This window comes from Pezoporus occidentalis, unplaced genomic scaffold, assembly GCF_034315485.1.
Source record: "Pezoporus occidentalis ecotype Australia unplaced genomic scaffold, CSIRO_AGI_Poc_V1 ctg63, whole genome shotgun sequence".
NCBI lineage: Eukaryota > Metazoa > Chordata > Aves > Psittaciformes > Psittacidae > Pezoporus > Pezoporus occidentalis.
Genome location: NW_026915977.1, coordinates 5,256,399 through 5,283,173, shown reverse-complemented (window position 1 = coordinate 5,283,173; position 26,775 = coordinate 5,256,399). Strand labels below are relative to the sequence as shown.

At 38.5% G+C, this 26,775-nt stretch overlaps 1 protein-coding gene across 3 annotated transcripts in view; it reads right to left on the bottom strand.

Moving 5' to 3' along the window:
- The window catches only part of LOC134174862 (connector enhancer of kinase suppressor of ras 2-like), a 189,754-nt gene extending 163,292 nt beyond the window's left edge, over nucleotides 1-26,462 (bottom strand). For 2 of the 3 annotated variants that reach the window (XR_009968814.1, XM_062640167.1), the window contains exon 1: nucleotides 26,152-26,462. Coding sequence is in view for 2 of the 3 variants with exons in the window: in XM_062640167.1 (XP_062496151.1) it covers nucleotides 26,152-26,218 (67 nt within the window). In the remaining variant the exon portion in view is untranslated. The remainder of the gene's footprint in view (nucleotides 1-26,151) is intronic. The other variant, XM_062640169.1, reaches the window with a different exon arrangement.
- Between the last annotated feature and the right edge of the window lie 313 nt (nucleotides 26,463-26,775).

The window sequence follows — 26,775 nt, the reverse complement described above, 5'->3', positions numbered from 1 at the left end:
CCAGGATCACCGTAGACTGCAAAGGCAGAGATCCCACAGCAAGCACCGACCCAAGTCACGAAGCTACGTAGCGCAGCGTTGCATCAAGTACAGCTCCTCTGCTTTCACACCCACAGGCTCAAGGGGAACCAGCTCCATGGTTCTGCACCTGCAGCCTGAATAACTGTGAGGTGATTTGCAGGAATCAAATGAAAACGAGCAAGCTTTTGCTTTCTGCAGAGCTATTTAGCACAAAGGCCTCACTGCAGTGCACATGGATTGCAAGGAACTAGAAAAGGAATGGAAAATAATGGACTAGTGTTTTCCTCAACAGCTATGATTCTAACTTTAATGTACCTCATCATTTTCTAGAAAATTATATACACAAAAATTTACAACAAAGATGCAGTTTAAAATGTGGCTTGGAATTTTATATCATTACATTCTCTTAGTATATTAGATAATTACAGAGTTATTCATACTTGATATATGAACAAACAGACACATACCCAATCTACTAGGGCTGAATGTATAGGTATTTTGTTAGTCAATAATATCCAAGGGAGAAATTACAAGTACTTCATTGAGCTGCTCCTTTTGGCAGAAGGCACATAAAACTGTTGGGAAGAAGATTATAGTAGGAAATCAAGGTGCGGATGAGGTTAGAAGGGAATGTGGGTATTGTTTTTGTTTAACAGCCGTTACTTATTCAATCTGTGCTCAATTTAAGAAAACAAACAGACAAAGCAACTGGCTAGTATGATTCTAGCAGCTCCTCATCAATATTTGGAAAACAACAGCAGTATCTCATTCACACATATTTGCACAAATATGTGCTCAGTCTCAGCACATTGCATCTGTTTGTTGTACTCGCACCCACTCACGTCAGCGAGCACTCATCCCACATAAACACTTGCAGGAGTTATTTCATCTTAATCAGGCTCCACCACAAATCTATTTAGCATGTTATACACATAGACAGGCATTTACGTATACATTACCCGCAGCAGCAGCTCATCCTCCTGCTCCAGGCCCGTGTCCAAGCCTCCTCCACAGCGCCGTCCATTACACTGCTCTCCCCACTCATTTTGTGCAGTTTGGAACCTTGCACTTTGCTGGCACTCTTTCTGACGATGAGTTTATAACATCGATACACATAATAACTGTGTATATATCACTGTACACAGCACAAACCTGAATTTCCTCCCTCAAACCTCAATCCCAGACCTCATGGAGGAAGGCCTGGGGAAGCTCAGGAGGAGCAGCAGCAGTGCCCCTTGCTGCCCGCCTGCCCCAGCCTCTGCCACCTTGGCTTTGCTCACATCCCTGCTCTCCACCACCCTCCACCCTCCCTGAGCTGCACTGCCCAGTGGGCCCATGCCATCACCAGCAACGTGCCCTGCTCCCAGATCACCACCCTCCGTTTCCACTCCACCATTCAGCCTCCTTGGCCTAGCTTTGGCCACGGGCTTGACCCTTCAACAGGCCATTGAGGAGAGAGTGTTAGCTGCCAGAGGGGGGGTCCTGCAGGAGGAATCCCCTCCTCATCCTCCTCCTTCCTCATGGAGGGCAGAGCTGCTGTCCACAACACGCCCTTTAAGCAGGGAAGCCTCTCCAAGTCCCTGTACTGCCTCAGTGACTGGGACAATCTGTATGGCATCCTTGAGGCGGCCTGGAGGTAAGGGAGCCCTGAACTTCCCCTCAGCCTGAAGGCCCTCCGGCTGGTAGAACTGCAGAGGGAGGTTTACCCAGAGGGAAGCAGCACAGAAACAATGCTGCGTGTCAAACACAGGCACGTGTTTGGCCTCGTGGAATTGTTGTGTTGGCCTCTGCTTTCTGAACGGGAACACAAAATGAACCATAGAAGGCAGGAATTGCTTATGGAGCAATCCAGTTTCTAAACATGACGTATTCTTAAGTATACTCTCTCCTGGATGTTCGATATCCTATACAGACTGTTTCAGAACAGCAAGATGCATAGAAGTTGTTCACATGAATAGGTCATCTAGGAATGCAAATCTTAAGGAAAAGCATGCTGAGGCCATAGGGATTAATATTAGATTTATATACTTTAAGTGTTCACCTCATCTTGCTGCTGTAACCATAATGTGCATTACTTAGTGTACAATACTATAATTTTAAAAAATCATTTAATGGTAATTATGGTTTATATCCACACGGAAAGTCCACGATCATATACCTGACACCCCTATAAAAATCAGGAACAGGTTTCACTAAGGAGATTTTCATTATCTTGGAGACCCAGACAGTTAATGTCCAAGTGTGTTATTAAACCAGTGATGAGTGCTGCTGGTTTGGCAAAAAGAGCTGGAGGTGGTAGTGAAAACCCAGCTTTACAGAGCTGTCCCCTCACAGGTTGTTGCTCTGTATATTGGAGATCAAAAAGACTTTTGGGTCTTTTTCACACCAGCTTTCTGGAAGCTGTAGGAAGAACTGGTTCATAATCTCCAGGCCCTTTTCTGCTCTCAAATGTTTCTGTATGCTCAGGATATTGGATCTTTAAGGCATGTATACCTCAACAGCAGATTGCTCATGTTTCCTGAGTGCAGCCCAGAGTTAGTCTGGGACCTATTATGCAACATAATCATTAAAGTACTGTTTCTTGGAGCCAAGCAATTTTTGTTGTGTATTTAAAATAGTCTTATTTGCACACAGACATAACCTCTTGAAAAGCCTGAATCAAAAGAAAATCTATTTTTGAGAAGAAAATAAAACCTGCATAAATAATCAAGCCTTTTATATTAGAATTTGTTCAACATTAGCATTTACAACATGTTGGGTAGATTTATGGACAGATTTATGGAAATTCAAATGTCTGATAGGTGAGTACCATTCAGCAACCTACTTCAGCCTGGAGCAGAAACACTGTGAGACTCTCAACTTGGACTTCCTTTTCCTTGTTTTGTTTTTTTAATACTGCTTAAAAATCTTAAAAAGATTGATAGAAAATAGTGCTAGGCAAATAAAATAGAGACCTACACACTGTTTTCATGTTTCACTTACTTTGGTTTCATTTGCTTTCAGATTATTTTGGGAGGAGGAGGATCAGAAGATCAGGAGGAAGGAATTTATCAAGTAGAAAAGACAGAAGCATCCTATCTCTCTTATGTGGAAAAACTATACTAGAAAGAGGTAAAAACTGCAAATCATCATTGGTCCTGCATGATAAAGATGATGGTAGGAAACTTAGACAAATACAATATTTGGCTTAGGATCAGTTCATACTGTGATAGCATGTCTATAATTGAATCTGCCTAATTTAAAAGCAAGAAGATAAAACATTTGACATTATCAAATCATAGGAATATGTGTATTAATCTCTGACAACACAAATATGTATGGTGTCATTGAGATACCAGAATGCACACACACATATAAATGTACCTTTGCAGGAATCCAAGAAATACATCCTTTGTATGTAACTGTAAATGTATGAAACTGTAAGGATATTAATTCAGTTTCTGATATGGATATGACTACATAAGTTATCAATAAGGCATGGCTGCATTATTAGACTGAATTAAGTTTATTAGACTGAAGGAGTTTACTGTATTTCTTTTCCAAAGACTGAATAGCTTAGTACTCAACTCTTGCTTATTTATTTATGTTGGTCCTCCTCCCCAGACAGTCTACCTTTTGAGTGCCATTAAATATTTACATGCTGTCAGGAGGAGTAAAAAGATGGAACAGTAACTGACATTATCAAAAATTGTAAAGCCATTTTTAATCTTCTCCACTAGTTTAATGAAAAAACAGAAGACATCATCTGCTAAATAATTTGGATAGTTTTTTCATGGCCAAGGACTTGGCAGAAAGTTAAGATAACAGTATCTTCCTACGAGTGAGACAATTTCACATTTATTGATTAATTTTTCTGTGGAGCACTCCATATGGCCACTGCCATATCATCCATATATGTTCTTCCTGACACACTCCTGAGGTCACTGAAATTTGAAGCTCACATTTTTGAAGCCTTGTAAAAAAGAAACATGTATTTACTGAACAGTAATATCATTTTTCTTAGAAGCCATTTTGTGCTGATTTGGCACTGAAAAACGTGCCACCTGTTTACCAAAATGTGTTCTTCTAAACTACATTATTATATAAAATAAAATACAAGTTTGAAGAAGAAAATTTATTTTAAAAAGCATGTCCTATTTTAAACTGCAGTATCAGTACTATGCTTGTGTTGATTGAACACAGTGCGGTTTGTTTCACCAACATGATTAAGTATTTTTATGTATATCAATACAAAAGTACTCTTTTTCACCAAACACTTTCTCTGCAGTTTCCAGAAGCAAAAACTACTTTACTCAGAATAATGAGTTGTAGTCATAGTTTTCATTGTTTTCTCTACCCTACTGCATCAGGTCTATTTAACCCAGAGAAGGTCTTTCTGACTACAGCATTATTCAAGGGAGTTGCTGATACATAGTTGTAAATTTAAGCAATTATTTACTAATGGGCCTTATTATCATGTTGCATCAGCTGGGGGGGGGGGGGGGGGGTGAGACTGGGTATCAAATTTACAAAGCAGTTATTAAAAAATTGCCATTAATTCTGTATTTTATTTTGCTTTACATTTCTAGCTCTTTTTTCATCATACCCTCTGTCTTTGTTGCACATATTGACCACCATTTATTTCTACTTTTTATATTGCTGCTCATTAGGATATGGCAAATAATACTATCTTTATTACCTGCAATAACTCAGATCCTGCAAGTTATGCTACCTTAGCTTCTGTCAACTGAAAATACCTATTCAAAGGCAGTACAGGGGATTTAGGCCCAAATCTAATGTAAACATGTAAAAAATTACAGTTGGAGCATGTGGGTCATTTTAGTGCTAGAGAAGGAAAGAAAAAAAATGTTTCTTTTGAAAACTATACTTGATCAAGCTATATTTATTTCACAAGCTACTTGGCTATATTGTAGAATATTTCTAGGTATAGAAGACAATGGCTGTTAACATTGTTAAACCATTAACTAGCTGTCCCCTACTTTTGTGACATCTTTCTGAAACCAAAATCTCTTTTGTTAGTTTTTGCCTCAGCATTGCCAAAAAAGTCTGCATAAAATTATTCACACGCACATGTGTATTTGCACTTCACAGCACCTGCACTGCTCTCTTCATTCATTGCCTTAAAAGCCAGGCGAACCATGGTTGAATACAGCAGAGTATGAAAGAACATAATTGACCCATTTATTTCCAGTAAATTAATTTTTAAAAGTTAGTTGGAATAACCTGATAATTAGATAAATTATGAAGATCTGTTGGCATAAATGTATAATAATGGCGGTATAATATGGGAAACACATTTCAGGCATCTAGCCCTCATCAAGCTACTGATTGCTAGCCACTACCTCATTTTGAGACTGGCTGCTGAGCCACTATGATGTGACAGGGCTGTTGCAAGCAATTTTCCTGTGTAACCCATTGAACTGAATTTAAACAACCCATGAAAGCTATCTAAATAGACACACTTTATCAAGTCAGACTGAAGGATCCAAATTAAGCTTAGTAGGTATGTCTTCATATAATTCATGCATAGAATGTCTCATGGAAGTATGTTTGAAAAGCCAGCCTGCATGCTTTTCTTTCTGTAATCTTCAGAGAAGACAGCACAATGAGTCATTTCTCTGCTGAGCTTCAGACTGCTCAGAATTCATTCATTGACTCTACCTGGAAAGCTGACAGAAAAATCAGCTCTACCGTCTCTCTTCCTCCTTTTGTGGGTTTCCACTCCTCCATTTGATATTTCATGAAAATACTAGTTGTGTGTAATAGCTCTCACTTTTGTGTCAGAGTTGTAATAACTCCCAATCTCCACTAATTTATTGACAAGAATCAAAAGACTGTATTTTTTCCAAGGGACTATCCTTGTCCATCGCAAGCTTCCATCACCAAGATCTGGTACCCTAAGTGTTAGTATGAATATCAGAAAACTTCTAAATGCCATTCAAGCCTGAAGATTCATTAGAAGAACAAAATAAAATTCAAAACCCATCTAAATGAGTTGGGATCTGAATCCAGATGTGCAGTGCAGGTGTTTCAGTGGTGTATTAAAGAGGCACCCACTCCACCCAGGTCGTCATCCTGTTTTCACTATGTTCCTTCACCCTCTTTCAGAGGTAATTCATCCTTCCCCTGTCAGATCTCTATGTAGAAGCATGTGTGTGGTTTTTGTCAATTAGATTGTTTAAATGCTCCAGATGAAAAACCCTATCACTAGTTTAAGAGGGCTTAACCTAATCCAGATAATTTTCAGAATTGACTTTCCACAGGAACTGATACTGAAGGTTTGTAGCTGCTTGTGAAGACTGTAGTCTTCTTTAGCTGATGTATTTATAACAATATATGTCAAGATCACTTTTCCTTGGTGAGTTAACTTTAGTTCTTCAGCTTGTTCCTGAGTTTCTGAGTTAGGGTAGCTTCTCCTGATGGCTCTGTATTAATTCTAAGAAACAGTGGACTGAAAAGCTGGAAAGTCATTTCTGTGAATTCTGTCTTGATAGAAGTCACCAATCTACGCAGGCAGGTAGTGTCAGCTGTAGTTATTGCTTTATTAAATACAGTTCTCTCTTTGCCTTTGGTATTACACATATAATTCTTTCTTCAATTCAGAGGCTGCACCAGTATAATGTTAGGCATTAACTGCATAACCTTCTGTGTGTTCTTTTCCTGTTGCAAATACGATCCTGTAAGAATCCCCTCGGTGCACTGCCAAGATCTTGCCCTCATGATGTAATCTTGCTTTTTTTTTAGAGCTAACTCTTTCAGGATCTTATTGATTACTGTTCTACTGTTTAAGCCTACCACCTTTCGCAGTCATGCATTATGCATCTGCTTCTCTGACTTCTCTAATATTCTTATCTAATGTTCTCTCTTCTATTTTTTGGCAAATGTTACTGGGTTTACTAACTTCTTTATTCTGGAAAAACTGCCAGATACATCTACCCTCTGCAGTGTCTTTCTTTTTTCCCCTTAAAACATGCAGGCATGCAGTCTGGACATTTCGCTTGCTGCGGTGATCTTGATATGAACTGATTGTCCTTCATTAAGTACACTCACTTTTGCTGCCAGCTCCAAAAGCGTTCACTTCTGCTGCCAGCTCAAAAGTGTTCACTTCATGTGTAATTCAGTCTGGTGGGAACCTGAGTTGAAGTTCATGTTTTCTGTGTAAGCAAGATCCTTAACTCCAGTAAGGTTCAGGGGACTCATACATCTTAAACCTATTTACAGCTTTTCTTATCTACAGATGGGAACACTATCTCACTGTCTGGGTTCTTGGAATAGAAATGTTTTAAAGAAAACTGTTGAAGGGCTATGAGCTAAAGCCTTTTTTGGCATGTAATTCAAAATGATGTTCTATCCTGACTGTATTTCCCGATGTCACTGACACTCATGCGCAAGCCCATGGGGTCCTTCTTCGCAGACACTATGAAGTCTTTTAAGTTTTGTACAATAATAGACATCTTTGGCAGCTGTAGATGCCTGTTATTGAAAGGAATGAATATTCCTACACATAGAGAGAGGTTTTCAAGTGGATGTGATTTACATAGCATGTGCTGATATGCAGTTTGCTGTAATAGGGAACCATATTTCTTTGTATATGGAAGAACACAGCTGAAAGTAACAGAAAAGGCTGCAGCGTGCAGTAGCTGAATGACTTCCATATATGTGGTATGAAAAATCCTCTGCCATTTTGAAGGTAGATCAATTTCAGTTTGTTTTGGTTTTCATCAGTATATGGATATGTTTTTACCAAATAACTGTGTGGACCCACTACATTCTAGCCACCCTTTTTCTGTTGTCACAAGTGCCATGAGATGTTTGGGCTCAAGTAACTACTTACTTCCTTTTATTTTACAAACACCTGTGCTATTAGAAGATGCTGTCTTAATGCAGTTCTTTTTCAAAGATCTTCTATGGCCTCAAAGCTTACTTTAGGTTTCAGTATTTTTTTAGAGCAAGCATAACACTTTCTGCTTACACAAGTTTGAGTAGAATTGCTATTAGTACATTTCTCATTTTTTGGCTTTGCAATAACTTGATGTCCTCCAACATTGGGGTATCATCATTTTAGACAAACTGGGTCTCCTCACCCCCACATACAGATATTCCAATAACCATAATGTAAATATTTCTATGAAAATACTTGAGACCGCTTAGAAAGTAAAGGAAGATGTGCTGCTTTTTTAAGGGTACAATAACATCAGAATTTTTCAGCATTTGGTGTAGACAGTGGTCATTTTGTCCATCAGTGGATCTTTCAGGCAATGCTTTAGGGAAATACAGGCATTTTATTTAATCTATTTCTTATGTTCCTTATGATTTTGAGGTTATTCACATAAATATGGAAATCAAAGGCAAGTGGATGAGACAAATGCAGTTTATTCTCCTCCAGAACAAGGCACCTATGGGGATAAACTAAATGTGACCCTCAGAGCTGTCAAAACAAATTAACTGGTCAGGAACCATCTAAACAAATACAAATTTAAACTGTGTAAAACTGAAAAGAGGGGTATCTCAGCTGTCATACCTTGCACTTGGACCTACAGTGTTTAAGCAGTGAGATGGACCTTCTTTTTTTTTCCCTAAAGGACAAACATATTTAAAAAGGAACCAGTAACATCTGAAGCATTAATGAATTCTCACCAGCAGCCAGAATGAGCTTCGAAAGCCAGGGGGAAAAGGCTTTTTTTTTGTGATGAAAATTAATTCAGTAAAAGTTATCATAACTGCCAAACTGGTAATGTGGTGACTGGGAATTTAAGTTGTAAGCAAAACCAATCTTAATTTTCCAGGCAGATGAGCCAAATGCCACTAGAGAGAATTAAACCACAGGTATTGCTTTGGAGTGAAATCCTTCTGGTGAGAAAGGTAATTTCGCACACAAAAACATATAGTCTGTATTCTGAAAATTAGCTAAACCATACTTGTGAAATTAAATGTGAACAAGAATTATATATATTTATATATATACTATATGTATATTTATATATATTTATATATATACTATATAAAATAGTACAAAATACTAAAGTTAGCTGTGAGGAAGAAAGCTTTGGTGATTATCCTTATTTATAGGTCTATCTGATAGAGATACTTACGTGAATTCTGATATCATTCTTGACCACGTAGATTGCATAACATTGACTGTACCAAAACACAGTGTGATTAAAAATGCAGTTTGCATTCAGGCTGCAGTCAAAGAACCACAGAATCATAGAATGCTTTAGGTTGCAAGGGACCATAAAGCTTGTCCTGTTCCAACCCCCCTGCCATGCGCAGGGACGCCTTCCACTAGAGCAGGTTGCTCCAAGCCCCTGTGTCCAACCTGGCCTTGAACACTGCCAGGGATGGGGCAGCCACAGCTTCTCTGGGCACCCTGTGCCAGCGCCTCAGCACCCTCACAGGGAAGAACTTCTTCCTAATGTCTAATCTAAATCTCCCCTCTGGCAGGTTAAAGCCATTCCCCCTTATCCTGTACGTACATACCCTTGTCAAAAGTCCTTCTCCAGATTTCTTGTAGCCTTTTTAGATACTGGGAGGTTGCTCTAAGTTCTCTCCAGAGCCTTCTCTTCTCCATGCAGAGCAAGCCCAGCTCTCTCAGCCTGTCTCCAGAGCAGAGGTGCTTCAGCCTTTGGAGCATCTTTGTGGCCTCCTCTGGACTCGCTCCAACACATCCTTCTTATGTTGGGGACCAGAGAGCTGAATGTGGTATCCAGGTGGGGTCTCGCAAGAGCAGAGTAGATGGGGAGAATCACCTCCCTTGACCTGCAGGTCATGCTGCTGGTGATGCAGCCCAGCACACAACTGGCTTCCTGAGCTGCAAGTACACATTGTTGGTCATGCTGAGCTTATTATTTCTTTACAGCAGTAGTTTATCTGTGCCTTCTCTCATGATCCTTCTGTCATTTCTTTTAGCACCTTCGCTCGTAAATGCTCAGTTGCTGCACGTATTGATTTCTGCTGTAGCTTGCTCCCTAGAGCTTTGTGTTATCACTTTTATGATGCTTATAATAGCAATTGTCTTTTGCAAAGTGAAGATCCCATTTATAATGAAAGCATTTACCTGTGAGAGCAAGTACATGTTTTTATTAGGTTGTGTTCTCGTTCAGACTTTGCCCTTGATGGCATTCCTGACTTGGTTCAAGAAAATGGAGAAACTGCGCGACACTGACTGGACTTCCATGAATTTCTGAAGACCTCTATGAACTGGTGATTACGAGAGATGTTTCAGCTTCAGCTGAATCCCAAAGAAGACTGAATTCAGCTACTGAATTCAAGATGAGCAAGATCGGACATTTTAGGAAGAGAACATAAACATCAGTCTGCATTTAGGCAGTATTCTGGGACGCTATTTCCTGTGTTTCGAGCACTCAGTCTTCTGAGACAAAATGTACTGCACAACGAGCCCTTGCTAACAAAAAGAATGTCTTACGGAGTCTAGTTTGTTATAATTTTATACCCCCCTCCCCTTAATTGCTTACTTGCATTTTCTCCTGACGAAACACTTAAAATAGAGCAGTTGGTTAGAAATTCAAAACTGAAGTGAAAATTGCGTAACTCAGATGTAACGTGTTAGTGCTCCACATTCTAACCAACCATGACTTTTTAATCTTGTAATAACCATTAGAGGAAGGGCTGACAAAAGGTAGAAACCTGGAAAAAGTGACAGAATAATTTCTTGCTCTTGTCTTTTGCCCCGCTACCTACAAAGAGCAAAGGAACTATGTGAGATTACAACAACCAGGAAAAAACAGAATGAAGAGGGAGAGATGTCATGGAAATTCCTATAAAATCTATTCTGTGATTAGAGGTACTGTAAAGTGAATGAAGAAACACAGGGGATTGCCTGGAGTTTTCTTATGACTCAGAGGCATCACCACACGGTAGAGCAGACAGCCGTACTCTTCGTGAAAAGGCAATATTTTCCAATATATTTATTACAGCAGGAGATAAAAAACATTATATGCACTTCTTCAATTAAAAAAGAGAGAGGCTGGGTAGCCTGTTTGGAACCGAAACACAGAAAACAGCCTTCTCTAGATTCATGAGCTAATTAAAATCTATAATGCATAGAGTACCAAGAGAGAAATGAGCAAACTTTACACATTCAGTTAAGGCTTAAAAGTGAGTGTATTTTTTTGGTCTTAAAGGTCTGTGCAACTGAAAAGAAAATAAGTACAGGATTTTCACCCTATTAACTTGCTAAAACAATTTTTTGAGTACAGAGTTGGTTCTGAAGAGGCAGTTCTCCGTGTTTTATAAATGGGAAATAAGAGAAAGCCAGAAGTGGCAAGTTTTTTAGCAACATTAAGCAACATACCCCTGAAATCACTGTGGTTTTGGACATTACCCATGGCTTTAGTTCTCCACACCTACACGTATTGCACAAAGAAATCATAATTTTCACCTTCTTGATGGTGATAAAAGATACCACAAATGGAAATGTAAAACCAACACGATATCCTTGCCCTGGGTATGAAGTTTCCTGGTTCTGTTTTAACAGCAGTGTAACTGTGTCACTTCACAAAACACATGCAGACCTTTCCTGTCTCCTCTCCCACATCCATGTGGCCTAGGGGATTCGGCTACTTCTATGATCTCAAGGCTGGTACCCCAGGCAAAACAGATGGAACTCTGTAATTAAATACCTGTTTAGGTTCCAGAATTCACAGTTGGAATTTGTGACAAAGTGTTAGATTCTCAGTGTAGAAAGGGATACACTGGAAGGTTGGTTGAGGAGATGTATTGTCCTATTGGGGTAATCTTCTGCCTAAAAATTCAGTATTCAGTATTTCCTTGCAAAAAAGGAATAACAAAAAGGAAGACTGAGGAGTTTTGGCAAAGATGATGACAGTTAGAGCTCTTGTATAGTCCAGGGATTTCTATAGCAGAAGGTCCTTCCTTTTGCTGTGATTCTCCTTTGTGGTACCCACATTTATTGGGTTAGTGTACATGCTGGTTGCAGAAAGATTTTTTGTTTTTTTTCTGATGTTCATTTGATATGGTTTTGAAAATGATGGAACATTCTAGGTCAATGCTTTCTACAGGGTAACAAAGTACATTGCGAAAATCCAGCTCTCTCTTTCCAAGAGTTTGTTCTTCAGACGCAACGTCCCAGAATTGTCTGTCTGTCTTACTTGATGTCTTCCTCAGCCTGGTCCTCCTCCTGTCTGAATTGCATGCTGATGTAAGATATTTTTTTTTAGGATAACATCAAAGAAGCCTGGATGCGTGTCAATCCCACAGTGATACTTAGCACATTGCTAGCATTTATGTTATGTAAATGTAAGAGAATCGCTGCTTGAGAAAAGCTGCTACAAAGCAGGTAGTGATTTAATGAAAAGCGCAAAGATTGAAAGGGGTTTGCCGGAGCACTGTGTGATGTGAATGTTAAGAAGCCTATTCACGTCATCAGCTTCCCTGCTGTACTCTCTATTCTCCCTCTTTTTTCGAGCCAACTTGAATACAGGGAACTGCCTGCTAAGGAAAACCTTGAACTAAATGTGTAATCAGAATAGCCACAATCAATGCAGAACAGTTCATAATTTTTATTAACCAGATTAGCTTTCCTTTTTCTGCTGTATCTGCTTCTCTTTTGAAACAGGACCATGTAAGACGTGTTTAGATTGCAGTTACTTTCAGAAAACACCATTTATACACTTAAAAAGAAAAAACAAGATTACTCTTTCTAAGAGGGCTATTCAGGTAGTACCTATTTAAATAACAAAAAAACATCTAATGCATAGTTTAACAGGCAAGTTTAGCTCTGAGGATCTGACTCTTTCCTTGAAGCACTGAAAATGTGAACTAATTCATCTGAAAAAGAAATAATTACTAAGACTGTAAACCCCTGTTAAAAGAGAGCTTGCTGAAGTCAAGGAATTTCTGCTTGAATCACTTATGGGATTACAGCCAAGCTTAGCCTATAGGTGTCTGGAGGTACACATGAAGAGACAAATGATCACCACAAGAGCTTTTTAGGTTTACAGAGCCAACATGGATTTTGGCTCAGCAAGGCTACAAATTCTACCTTAATTCTCTTCTTAAAAAAATAGAAAAGTGCCTTTTCCATTGAGGCACTTCAGTTCCACCAGATACTATTGATGTTTGTTGCTTCACAGACAAAACAATATGCTAAATAGTAGCGTATTCTAGAAGTAGTCCCATTGATTTAAGTGGACCATTCAGTGCACATGCTGTTGATGTCACCTGAGGGTGAATAAAGTAGTTTTCATTATCCGACATGAAGAACTAAAGTGGACTTCCTTTATATTTTATTAGAGAGAATTCCTTTTATTTCTAAACCAGATTGGTTTTGTAAGCAATGAAGCATAAATCTGTTAACAGCTGGATGCAGTGTTTCATAGTGAAAATGTACCAGTGATTTACACTAGCAGGAGTGACAGGAGAAAGAGGCATCATATCCCCGTAAGTGTTTTTTTTCCTATATATATACTGTCATTAATTAAAAGGCCAGTGTAACTGCTGCAAAGTAAAATTGTCTAACCTGTTGCATCCTTCAAAATGAAATACCAAAGCATTTAACACTGGAAAAAATAGGCTGGATAGTAAAATACTTAACTTTATTATTTTTTGGACACCACATGATACAGGAAATTTTGTATTTATATATAATACAGGCAGTATTTTTATAGAGTTTTTTTAGTTTTTTGTCTAGTAGTGGCGCTTTAACATAAGTAAATAGACTGTAGTATTTAAATGCCTTTGAATTCCAAGGGATGTGACACTCCCAAGTGTAATTTAAGCCTTTTAAAATTAATAAATATTTTATAAAAATACAGAATATATTATAGTACAATTCCTTAGATCTTGCCCAGTGTCTGAGAAGTTTTCTATAATTCTTACCCACTTTTCTTGAAGAAAAAGAATCGTTACATCAAGAAAGAGGATATTTACCCACATACTTTTATTTATTTTTTCTTATTCACATCTTCTCGTTTTCCTCATCCTCCTTCTTGGCCTCATTCTAGTGCAAACCAATGAACTAAGCGGCATGAAATACACCGATTTCAAGCCTAGTAAGATTACATTGTTAAATATTGGCAGCATGTATTTTTACCAGGAGATTCTTTTTTCAGCCACATATTTCTGCAGTGGCAAATTCCAGCTGAAGTCAATGGACACTGATTTCTAAATGCTATGTAAAACATCAGTTTTCTTTCCGACTGACCTGCTTACAGTAATTAGCTTCTTCCTTATGCTGAACTGACAGCTACCTGAGAAACAGCAGGAATTCTCAATGTTAATAATGTTATGCAGCCCAAGGCTTTTTTTCTTAAATTGCTACCATAAAGAAGATTGCAGCAAGTCACAGTTGTTGAATAAATTGTGAAGATGTTTTAACTTAACAAATTCCAAGATGAAATCAAAATACACCCAAAAAAAAAGGAGCGGAGAATTAATATTGTATTTTTCCATAGGCTCTGGTTCGCAAAGTACTAGGCTTATGATGACAAGATGACTTAATTTTGTTTCCATAAGTGATTCCTGGCTAATACTTAGACGTGAATTAGTATCATAGTGACCTATCAAAGATATCTGTAAAGGTTGTTTGGCCTTAGACAAGGAAATGGTTCTCCATCACAGCTTGAGGATAACAGCACAGTATCATTAGGTGAAAAATCATCAGATTTTTCTTAATCAAGGTTTATTATGTTCACGCTGCACGCACTTGGTATAAGAGATAGTCCCTTCAGCAAAACAGGTTCCTTTCCAAGTGCCCATGGATGGAAAAGACAGCCACAGAGTGACTCTTTCAAGTTAGCAGGGAAGATCAAGGATCATGAAGAATTAACTTGTTTGTCTTTCCTCCTGTTCACTGTACGTCTTGCCAGACCACACAAAATACAGCTGCAGTTCTTTCACTAGCTCACGCTATGTCACATACCCGCTTCCATCTTCAAAGAAGTGAGCACCTGAGCATTTGCACCAAATCCTACATCAGGACATCCATACTAACTAAATCCATACTAAGACTTGACATTGCAGTGCAATAGGAATCCACAACATAGATACATTTAGAAAAGAAGACAATTCATCACAAAAAAAAAACAAACAAACAAACAAAACCCCCAAAACAAACAAAAAAAAAACAGTGCAATCTAAACCATTTTCTGAAAATTAGGTTTGACAATAGATATGTAAATTATGTTCTACTTTGAACATGTTTCCAAATAAGTAAACTCAATAACTTGTCAAGCACCACATATGCTTTTGGAGAGCTGTGAGGCATGACAGGACAGTAAGGAGCTTTAATTCAAGAGGCAAGCACATGGAGCAGTCCTCCTGAAGGACTTGATTCTGTCATTAAAAAGACATTTTTGTTGTATTTTTGTTACAATTAGCTAATGATTCCCAACCCATATGCTTGTACCAGATGTCTGAACCTTCACAGGCCAAATCATATTTATTCCTTCAGACAAACCATTTCATATTACTTAATAATAATAGTCAAGATCATTATTTTAATTCTCATCATTTCAAATCCAAACACAGCAAACATGATGAATAATATGCTTCAGTTTTTCCTCTTGATTAATAGGCTATATGCGTGCAGAAAACTGCTTCAGTCTTGAAGATGCGATTTCCCGAATGAAGCCATTTCTTGCCAGACTTCCTTTACTGGAGCAGTTTCCCTGCACTATGGAACAATGATTGTGATTCTAAAGTGCAAACACCCAAAATGAAAGTTTCATGTGCTACAGATGCTAACGGTAATAACTGCCAGTTCTCTGCATTTCACCGTGTCTCCCTGTCACTATTAAGAGTTGTTGCTTTTGAAATACTTCTTATCTTTAAAGTTCAGAACCTCTGGTTTGAACTTCTCATATCTCTTCCAGTACCTACCAACTCTGTCTGTCCCTGTGGACATTCTCTCTAGCAATCCAAAAATGCCCTGAACCATGCAACAGCAGAGTTTTATGTCGAAATACTGCTACATGGGAGACACCAGAGCCCAAATAAAAGTTAATAGTCTACAATGTATATAAGGTTTCCATTACTCTGTGGTCATAAGTATTGCTTTGTCCCCAGTTACCTGATCTGAAATAGAAAAGAACCTAACAAGCAGCGGATGCTGATAACGATCCTACATTTACATAGTGCTTCTCACCTCAGAAGCTTTAAACTCTGCTGTAAAAACTGTACAAGGACAATGTTATCCTTAACTGAAATACAAGCTGTGGGATGAAATGTGATTCTTGCTTAAAACAGGAGTGAACCATGCAATACGAACTGCTTTCTATCATCTCTGTTGGAATCTGTTTAGATCACATTAGCATGTACTTTCATTGAGACAAAGAGGGAAGTGCCACCATGATGACTTGGTTTAATATGGATTCAAAAAATTATCATTTTCTGAATGATAAATATCATGGTGGATTATTCACAAGCTCTCTTCATTCTTCAAGGTTTATTTCTGGACAACCAACATCTCTGAGCTACTGTACTAAGTGGATCCATTTCTTTTTATATGACATTCAAGTAGTGAATAATCTAAACTTCTCTATTAGTTCTGGACTTCTCTTACATTACTCTACCTGTTCCCTCCAACTACATGATTCAAATGCAGTTTTCAAAGTGTGTTTTTTCTCTGCTTTGGATGTTTTTTGCCTCTGTAAACCATAAAGTTGTTTTCTGCATAACTAAGGAAAATTCTTAGCGTGGCTTGGCAATAAAAACCTAAAATCTCTTGACAATGGCCAATTAAAATATCGCCTTAGTGTTCTGTAATTTAGGACATTTTCATTATGAGCTCATTGTTCATGCTGAGTGATCAATAACAGATGCCTACATATGTCTTTCCTGGGTTTAGGAATGTGCCCACTGCAGCACATTCCTGTCTAGTATATGTTCTTAGTCATTGCAAAGAATTTGTAAATAGATGCCATTGTTGAACTACCTCCCCCATGCCTGCCAGGGAAGCAACATTTCATAGTCTGAAAGAGAAGTTAGGCACATCCTTGCTTCTAATACAGAATCAATGAAACACCAACATATGTCCTCTTGCAACTGCACTTCAAAGCTACCAGAAGATGTTCTCAGGGCAGGTGGCTTTTGTCTTGCTCAACTTAATCTGAGGATGTTGAAATGGTAACCCTTTATTTATAACAGAGTATTGTGGTGGAACTGCTCACATTTGCGACATACAGAAGCACTCCTGGTTTACCAAGCTGAAGATCAAAATTTGCTGATACATGTCACTTTCTGTTATCTGTAATGCTTAACGTGAACACGTTTTTGACATTTTGAGAAAGAAGAAATATTTGCATGTCAGGACAGATAACATGGTACAGCACAGAGGTGCCTGCTCTTTAGATAGTTTAGATAGTACCTGAACTCTGTATGATAGGACAGTTAAAACTACTGTGCAGGATCAGACAGCAATCTAAGAGGGACAGACGAGGAAAAGATATCACTCCCACATTGTGGGAGTTTCTTCCACTCTTTTCACACATTGCTAGCCCTTTGTTACCTCTCCTGGATTTTGAATGCTGTTCATTTCCAAATCACTGCAACCCTCTCTGAGATATAAACCTAGACCTAGACATTTTTAATGAATGAATTTCTTCACAATCTGATGCTTACTCTCTATTTGGTTATGAAAAAGACAAGAAATATACTGCTAATGAGTAATATGAATAAACAAGAGGAGAAAGACAGAGAAAACAGGGCAGGCTGGTGGGGAGAGAGAGCTATAACATGCTCCATTCAAGTGATAATTGCTATGTCTGATTTGTCAGGCTGATGACACCACTGTCTGCTTTAACTCAAACAGAGGCAGTTTTCTATGTAAGCTAAAAAAGCAGATTGTCAAATTAATCCTTTCTATAGTTGTAGTAGTTTCAGTGTGGTTATAGAAGACACAGTTTTTGTCTTCAGAACTCCTGAAATCGGCAGAATTTTTCTAGGCTTTGTATGCTGTTTAGAATGAGAAAGGTGGTCACGGCTGTAGGGAATAAAGCTGAATGTATTTTGAACATTACTGTCTGTTTCATTTTTATTTTAAATGTACACCTATGTTATAACTGAAATGTGCCACAGCCTTTTTATAACTCATTTTTACTGGAAAAGAGTCGGAGGAGAATTTGAGTAGGAAAACTGAACATTGCGCTGAATTCTTCTGAGTAAAGGTCAACAAGGATACTTGTTGAGAGCCGTTTGACTATTAGTTAATCAGAAGTAACTTCATTTTGATCCAGCCCTAGAGCTCTTCACAAATACAACCTTATAATATTATATCTCTCTGAATCCTATAACAATAACTCCTGAAACTCCGTATTTCCAACTCTTGTCATCACTACAATGACATCAGGGGACAGGGGAAAGTTTCGTGTTGAGTTAAAAGAACCTTAACTACAAAAATAGGATTTAGAAGATAGCTACAAAATTATTCCATGGGAAAGGATGAATGTATATTATTGCTCAGCAATATTTGATACTGTTGTCATTTATCAAGTGCAATACTTCATTTAATATCAATGGTGCCACTAATTTCACCAGCAGAACTACAACCTCCATTTCTGTCAGCATGGCAGGACAGCTGTTCTTAGAATGGCATTAAAAGGATAAGTTCTTTCCTTTTTAGCTTTTAAAGCTTTGTAGGTGCATAAAGCACCTCAGGACAAATTGTAACATACTTTTTAGTTTCCTGGCATATGCAAGCATTGTAATATTTATTGTGCCTCATGCCTTTTTCTTTCATTACAAATAGAAATGCAAGACATTAAACCTGTCAGAAGGACATGTATGGAAATTTCATTAGGTAGGAATACTTCTTTACTCAAGCACATGAAGCATCCATCTGACCTTGGGGAAAGATCCAGAAAGCAAGCCGCTGCCTCCCCACTGGCTTTGAGACATGAGAACAGGAACAGAATTTTGCCTGACTCTCTGCTGTCTAGACAGCATTTTGCTAGCATGCACTAAAATGCTATTCATAATGTATTTTTCTCCAAAGTGTAATGTTTCTAAAACTGCTTTCCAACTTGGGTAGCCAGGAATACTGCAATACTGAGATTTTCTACTATTTTTATTTTATAAACTTGTAAAAGTGACTCTGACGCGTTACACACAGAATTCGCAACGTGTATGCGTGTTGTCAAAGCAAGCAAAAATTTACAATCCAGAATTATTAGGGCAAGAACATGTTATCAGGATTATGTCTGGGAAGAAATCATGGAGGTGTATTACTGGTCAGCAGGATCCAGTATCTTTGCAGTTTCTTGACATACAGTCCCTCATTTAATGGGAATGTGTCATTCACAGGATCCAATTTATTCTGAATTTTGCTTCCTAATGTGATAGATTGTGAAATAATGACGATCTGGAGAAGGCAGATCTGATCTCATCGCCACTCTGTTCTCCCTGTAATGCTCAGAATCTGAAGAAAGTTGAGGATTTGCATAATGTCTTTTAAGAACATACAGTAAGGTATGTTCTTAAACACAGACACAGCAATGCATGACATTTGTGTCTGACTGCCTATATTAGGGTTCAAGGCAATAAAGTAAATTTATATATATCATGACCTGGAAGATTAGTTAGGTTTGATAGATGTGACTTGAGAGAGATTCATTCAGCTCAGATTTTTCTCTGCAAGCAGAACTGCAGAATTACATTTCTTTAAAAGGTCTGAATGTATATGCTTTACAGTTAGGGAAATTTTAGAATGTATTCCTAAATCTCCAGATCACAGATCTAGACCATTAAATTGCTAAATATTGCTGAAACATTTTACAGAGATAGCACTAATCCACTTGGTTCTTGGAAGATATATAGACCAGTTTCTAATTGGTCCTCAAAAAGGTGCTAGTAAAAATGAGGTAATAGTGATAGGGATGCAGAAATACCTCAGCTGAATAATTTCCCTAGAATATTACAGGTAGACCTGGTATATAGAGGTCTTTGTACAACACTCTACCCAGCTTGTAGGTCAGCTTACTGTGACTCTAAATATGGCTGCATGGTTACTGGGAAGGCAGAAAATGGAGTAATGGACTCAGCAAAGTGTTAGGCTGTCTGTCCAGGCTGCCAGTAGAACAGAAGTTGAATTCAAAGTAAAGATAGTTAAAAGCCTTGAAGGTACTGGGTCTTCTAGGCTCTGTATGATACCTTGATCTCTTAGGTTGAAATGAATGGGGCTTTTGTAAAATGTTAGTAAAAGTGGAATGGGTATATATTTGCTTCTGGTGCTGAAACTGATGAATATCATGTCTTCTGTTCTCAGGAGGCTATGCCACCAGCTTCTTATAAAATACAACATTAAGATTTTTGAACTTTAGACATTTGGAACGGAGTATTGATCTGATCTTGAATACTTTGTGTCTGACTTGATTTTGTTAGACTTCCACTAGAGTTTTTTCCTGCTATGTCTAAATATTACACATATACCTATATTGCTTACAATTTATAGTCAATATTGACTACATCTGCTTTCATTTTCCATGTGTACAGTAGGTGGTAATAAAAACATGGCTTGCCAGTAACTTTTATAAATACTAATTCTTAGTATTAATGCAGGTATTTTAGAAGAAATGAGAATTAAAGAAAATAAAAAATTAAATGAAAGAGAATAAAGCAAAATGCAATGTATCCTTATGTCGTATTTACTCATCATGAAAGAACAACTCACCTGCACTAGGCTCCCTTTGCAAGAAAAAGTGAGCTGTAATCTTGAGCTTTCAGATTACAGTCTGTGTATGATTTTTTTCATATACTCTCCTAAGTAAGTTGTAGTTTTCCCCCAATGCAATTTTCCCATTGAGACTAGATTCCAGATATCTGAAATGCAGATTCATCCCAGCTGTCTACCTATGTCTGCAGCTAGGATATACAAAGGTATTCTGGAAAATACAAACCATGAAATATCCAGGAGGAAGCTAGAGCTGTAATCTCTTCAGAACTCTGTCACATATTTCAAAGATGAGGGTCACACATATGCAAGAAACCATCCCAAGATCTTGCCTGAGCTGCAGAAGCTTTGAGAACACATTAGGCCATTCTGCTATGGACAGACAGCAAATAAACCATTCCAGAGGGATGCTTGTCTGAGCTCTTCTTAGTTGGGTTAGACATCTCCTACAAAGGAAACAGCCAAACCTGCCCAGACAGCTTATTCCAACACTTAGCTGTACCTATGTTGGTTTATTGAAATCTGATCTTAACCACCTACACTGCAAAGCATTCAACTCTGAGGTGTGCTCTGACCTTTTTAAAGCAAACAGTTGACAACATTCAACAGAGTAATTGTTGCCAAAATTTATATCTAAAAAGTATTGCAGTCTGAAACTTGTAAGAGGAATTGGAGAGGAACTGCAGACAATTCTGTTCAGTGACTTTCTAATGACAACTGGAAATGTAGTACAAGTGGAACACAGTCCTCCAAGAAGGAGACACAACAGTAAATTGTCTGAGTTTTGAAACTGGTGGGAGTAGAAAGAAACTGGTGAAACCTTTACATTGGAACTGCTTGAAAATTCAAAGCTAATTCTGAGGGCATCTCTATTGATGGCTCTCAATTCTCTTCCAAACCTATTTGTCTTCAGAAAGAACCGAAACGACGTTATAAACCCTACGTTTTTCTAAATAAGATATGACCAGGGTTAACCACTCAAGTTTCAAATTGCATCTTGTGAAGTAGAGTTCTTGTATTATGGGATTCTAAGGTCATGAAGGGGGACCGAGTAAGCTAAGTATCATCCAGCTCAGTACCTACAAGGCTGCTTTTGCAGCATGTCACCATATTTAGCTGTGTTTCCAGCATGCTGTAAGATTTTATGTATTACTTGCTGTAAATAGAGGGAGACTCCCTGGTTACGACATTGCTACAGAACAGGTAGCGATCGAATGAAAAGCAAAGGAAGACTGAGAAGGGGTTTGCCGGAGCCCTGCGTGACATGAATGCTAACAAGTCCACTCACGTCATCAGCTTCCTTGCTCTCAGCTCCCCCCTCCCTCCCTTCCTTTCTCTTTTATGAGCCAGCTTGAAATCAGGGAATTACATGCTAAGGAAAACCCTTCAGCTAAACATATAATTATTCTGCACAGGATCAGTGCAGCACACTTAGTCAGTTTACCAACTGAATTAATTTTTATTTTTTTCATTTCTGCATCTCCTGTTGAGAGTGGAGAAATTCTGCATTTAAAGGGGAAAAAAACCGCCTTGCAGTTGTGAAATGAGGATCCAAAGCTGAGCATACATTATGAGAGAAACCGCCACTGCAGGCTGTTTTGTCAGTCCCCAAGACTTTGAGTAACTGACTCCATGTGGACTTATTACTTACAGGTACTTAAGAAACAACTGGTTCCTTATTTTTATTTTTTGGCTGTTTGATAACATTCCATTCCCCCGAAGTCACAGCTTTATTTCATTGTCTTTCATTTCATTGCATTGCATTGTTTGGGAAAGTTAGTATTTAGTTGGAAAGAGGCATCACTTCACTGTAAATGAGTTCACATTTTACATGACCTACTTGTAAACTGCTTCACTTAGGAAGTACAAACTCGTAAATTCTGTTACAAGTATAGAGCACACTGTCTACAGCCTGAAATGAAAACACAAACTATCACGCTTTTACTAATTCTAAGTGCAAATCAGAGGCAGCAGTAAGGCATCATACCTCCCCTCTGCGCCCCAAGCCCCCCAAATTCTGTACAGGATCACCTTCCAGAGTACATGCATCTAAAAACAGACGGCCTTTGGTTTAGGAGCGCTCACTCCCATAACCTCTTGGCACCAGCAAAGTGTTGCTGAGTTTCACAGAAAGTTCATAGGCCAAAAAGCAATCAAAGTCTGCAGGTAGAAGGATTATGGATGCAAATATTGAAGTGTCATATTAATATGTTAAACTAAATCACAGGAAAACCTGACCAGGTTAAAAAACCACTCTGACTCTTCATGTACTTGAAAGCTCTATGGCTGTACTTCTTTTCCAACAGTGCCACAATGGAATTTGAGCAAGGCAAAGCTCTTTCTCCTAAAAAACCTTTGGGTCCATAGTAGATATCCCCAGGAAAAAAAATGAGTTATGTAAGAAATGGCTATATACCAGCAGAAACACTCCCTTATTTCTGAAGCAAAAAACATTTAGAGAAATTTAAAATTTTAGGAAATCTGGGAAAAAAATAGAATAGTGCCTGAAAACTGTTGTTAAAAATATCTTCACAATTAACACTTTCCATTCCTTTGAAAACATTCTTTTGAACCGCAGCGACTTCTGCTGTGTATTTGCTAAACTTTACAGAACATGTTAGTATGAAGACAACTTTTTAGCACAAAGCTATTTGGAGCCTTAACTTCTAGATCCCCTGTAAACCTTAAGAATCAATTTCAAACGACTTCCATGGCCTTTTCAGGCTGTCCACAGTTCCCAAGCTGATTTCCAGTTGAATGCATTCCTGAGAAAGGAACTGTGGGTAAATACAAGATGCCAGCTTGTCATAATAATGTTCCTTTAACCCTACCAGTTTTTACCTTTTTGGCAGGTAATGTTTCCTTAAGGAAGAAGAGACGAGAAGGGTGTCCCCTCCTGGCTGGGGCTTAGGCTACTGCTACTGCTGGTAACAGAACACTGGAACAAGGACGCATCCTGGGCAGCCAGGTCTCAAAACAGTAGTATTATTTTTGTGACTTTCTTTCATCTTCTCTTCAATTATTTGATGTTGCTGGTACTCACTGCTATTTGATTTTAAAACATGTACTTTGCTAACAGCTTTTATAAATAAGCTACGATAGCTTAAATAATCTGATAAACTCAAGTTTAAAAGGCATATTACTATAATTTCCCTATGAAATTTTCCCTTTACAAATAAAGCTAATTGACTACATGTTTTTAAGCCAAAAAAGGCACATTACACTTGCCATATTTGTCACGTTGTTTATTAACATGTTGCTATCTGTAGTAGAGATAACACTCCACATTCACGGCGTGACAATTTTCCTAAAATGTCTTTATCTTTTTAACACTGTCACAGAATTGTACCTTTCAGTGTAGAAGAAATGCATAAAAGCTATCTCATCACTTGAAAATCACTACCTATGCAGACCTTTGACCTCTCCAATGTATTAATAGCTGTTTAGCATAATGACTACAGCTAATAGAGCTGACATACAGAATACATGTAAATTACAGGCAAACAGTGGCCACAACTGGGCATTATTTGTAAAGCGAGGTATTTATAAGTACTTTGAAACTAACTCTGGTACACTTCCATTTATGTGTGTTAGGGCTTTTCTTTGGCTACAGCTGGAGAATGCATTTATAAAGGTAAACACCAGGACAAAAGAAGGGCTTGCAATATTAGCATGGTAAAAATGGACAAATGGGCAACTGTTATGTTTGTGGATGTGTAGCGCTCATGTTACCAAGGAACACACGTCTCTTGTAAATACTTCAATGCTCATTGCATTATCCTCATTTATGCTGAAGCCCAGAGGCACGGAGACATCACTGCCTACTCCACACATCCCTATGGATGCAGGATGCAGTTTTGTATACAAATTTTACTGTCAGGCAACTCCACACATTTTAAACCCTTTTGTTTGTGTGATCTTCTTGCTTCCCATGGTATGCACTACAGATGTTATGGGTTCATGTTAACCGAGATGTAATTAGTTAGGGTAAATTAGTAAAGGGTAAAAAAGCAGCAGGAAGTATTTTTAAATTAGCAACAAGTCTTACACACACTTTGACATTTAACATACGCTATAATTGAAGTCATGAGTTAAAATAGCATGATTACCTGCCCACTTTTGAAATCTTGTATGTACTGAAAACTCTCCTCTGCACATACATTAGGATGTGATTTCAAGTAACGACATTGGAGAATGGGAATCAGTCTTGTATCTAACGGTTTCAGGATCCTTCCTGATGACCTGCTTAAGACCTCCCAAATAACCTGAGTTCTCAAACACCTGAGAAAAACTCCATACATTCTCCAAGATACTATTTGCTTCATACTACTATATACTTGTAAAAGAATGCTTTGCTCATAATTGTACTGTGTCTGATAAGCACCTAAAGAGCCCAATTTCAGTTAAGTATGGAGATGCATCTCAGCAAAATGAAATTAGAACCGTTCTCTTAATAATGATACTACTTTAAAAGCTTTAAGGATATTACAGTGGGCATCTGACTCAACCCTCTAATAAGCTCAGCAATCACATTACAGAAATGTGTACCATAAACCCAAAATTTGCACCTTTTCTCCTTATATAATGGAGCAGAAATTATTTGCCTCTAAGACAGACAGCTCATCAGAAGTCACGAATAACAACACTAATGCATCCTACCATGGAAATACATTTTCCCCCACACTGGAGAAATTTAAACCACTCATCATCACGAACAATTCTTCACCCTCCCATCCAATCCAATCTGTTTGCAGCACAGCCGAGCATTGTGAGGCAAAACATGTCACAGCTTATGGCTGTGTTGTGAAACTGCAAATGTGCAGGGAAATCATCATTCCTGTCAAGTTACCGGGAAGAGTTTTCCCAGCGAAGCCAGGCTCAGCCCTGCGTGCTCCCCCTCACGCACCCCACGCACGGCAGGGGCTGCACTGTCCACGGTACCAGCGACGGACAGGGACCGGGTGTGCTGGACATGGCAGCAGCACGAGCAGGAGCAGCTGGGAAGCGTGAACACATCAGGACTAATGTGACATCATGTCAGTAAGAAGCACAATTCCTCATCCAGCCACCGGCACCTTATGCTCCTTGTGGTACCCTAAAACTACACACAAGTGCTGCACAGGCACTGCATCAGATCACCTGATATGAGCAAAACAGACCTAATCAGGGCAAATTTAAAGCAACCAAACATACTAATGTTACACTGTGCAATGCATAATGGAGCCATGAGACACAAACACTTTATGTCTGCATTTAGCAACAAATGCATTTGATCCCCACTCAGTTCTCGGCAGAAATTCCAACAACATTCTGCACAGCTGAAACAGCCTCTCTGCTCAGTTGTGTCTTTAAAACTACTGTGCAAAGCAGCATACAGATGATTTAAACTGAATAAACTCTTCCCAAAACAAAGAATACAAAAGCAAATACATAAATTGCAAGGATCCAAAGTACAGACAATACATGGTAATAAATGATCATACCTTTCATCCAATCCACTACTTGCTTGGGCGTCCACTTGCTAATAGGTTCCATAACGAGAGCCATCATCAGATCACTTTATCATTCACACCAAAATCAGAAAAAGAAGAGAAAAAATGTATCAAAGCATGGCTAGGCTAAGAGAGCTGTAGGATTTTACAGTGCAGTTCAAAGAGAAGATGATGCTTTGTCCCTCCAGGTTTCTCCTGCACTGATTCAGTAATGTATAAAATTACACTGCTTGATCAGCGCTGGCACCTCCCCCACTGCACACAGCCTGCAACACACTGGAGCACAGAGCCAGGAAATGGTGCAGTACGTATAGACTTACTTACCAAAGCCTCTACCCAGTGATCTACTTATTAGACTGGCACAAATATAAAATGATATTACACAGAGAGCAATTCAAGCTGGAGCTATTCCAGACACTGAGTTTTAAGGAGCTTTATTCCAACAAGCTCTGGGATCTTCATCAGCGAAAATATCATTACTGTAACTTGATAGCAGATTGTCTTGGCTTCATTGTGACTATGCTGTCACTCAGTTTAAAGTGAAAAGATAAATATCAGAATATCACTTGGCATCTGGCAAAATGCTGAGCATCTCCATCTCTACAATACAAAATG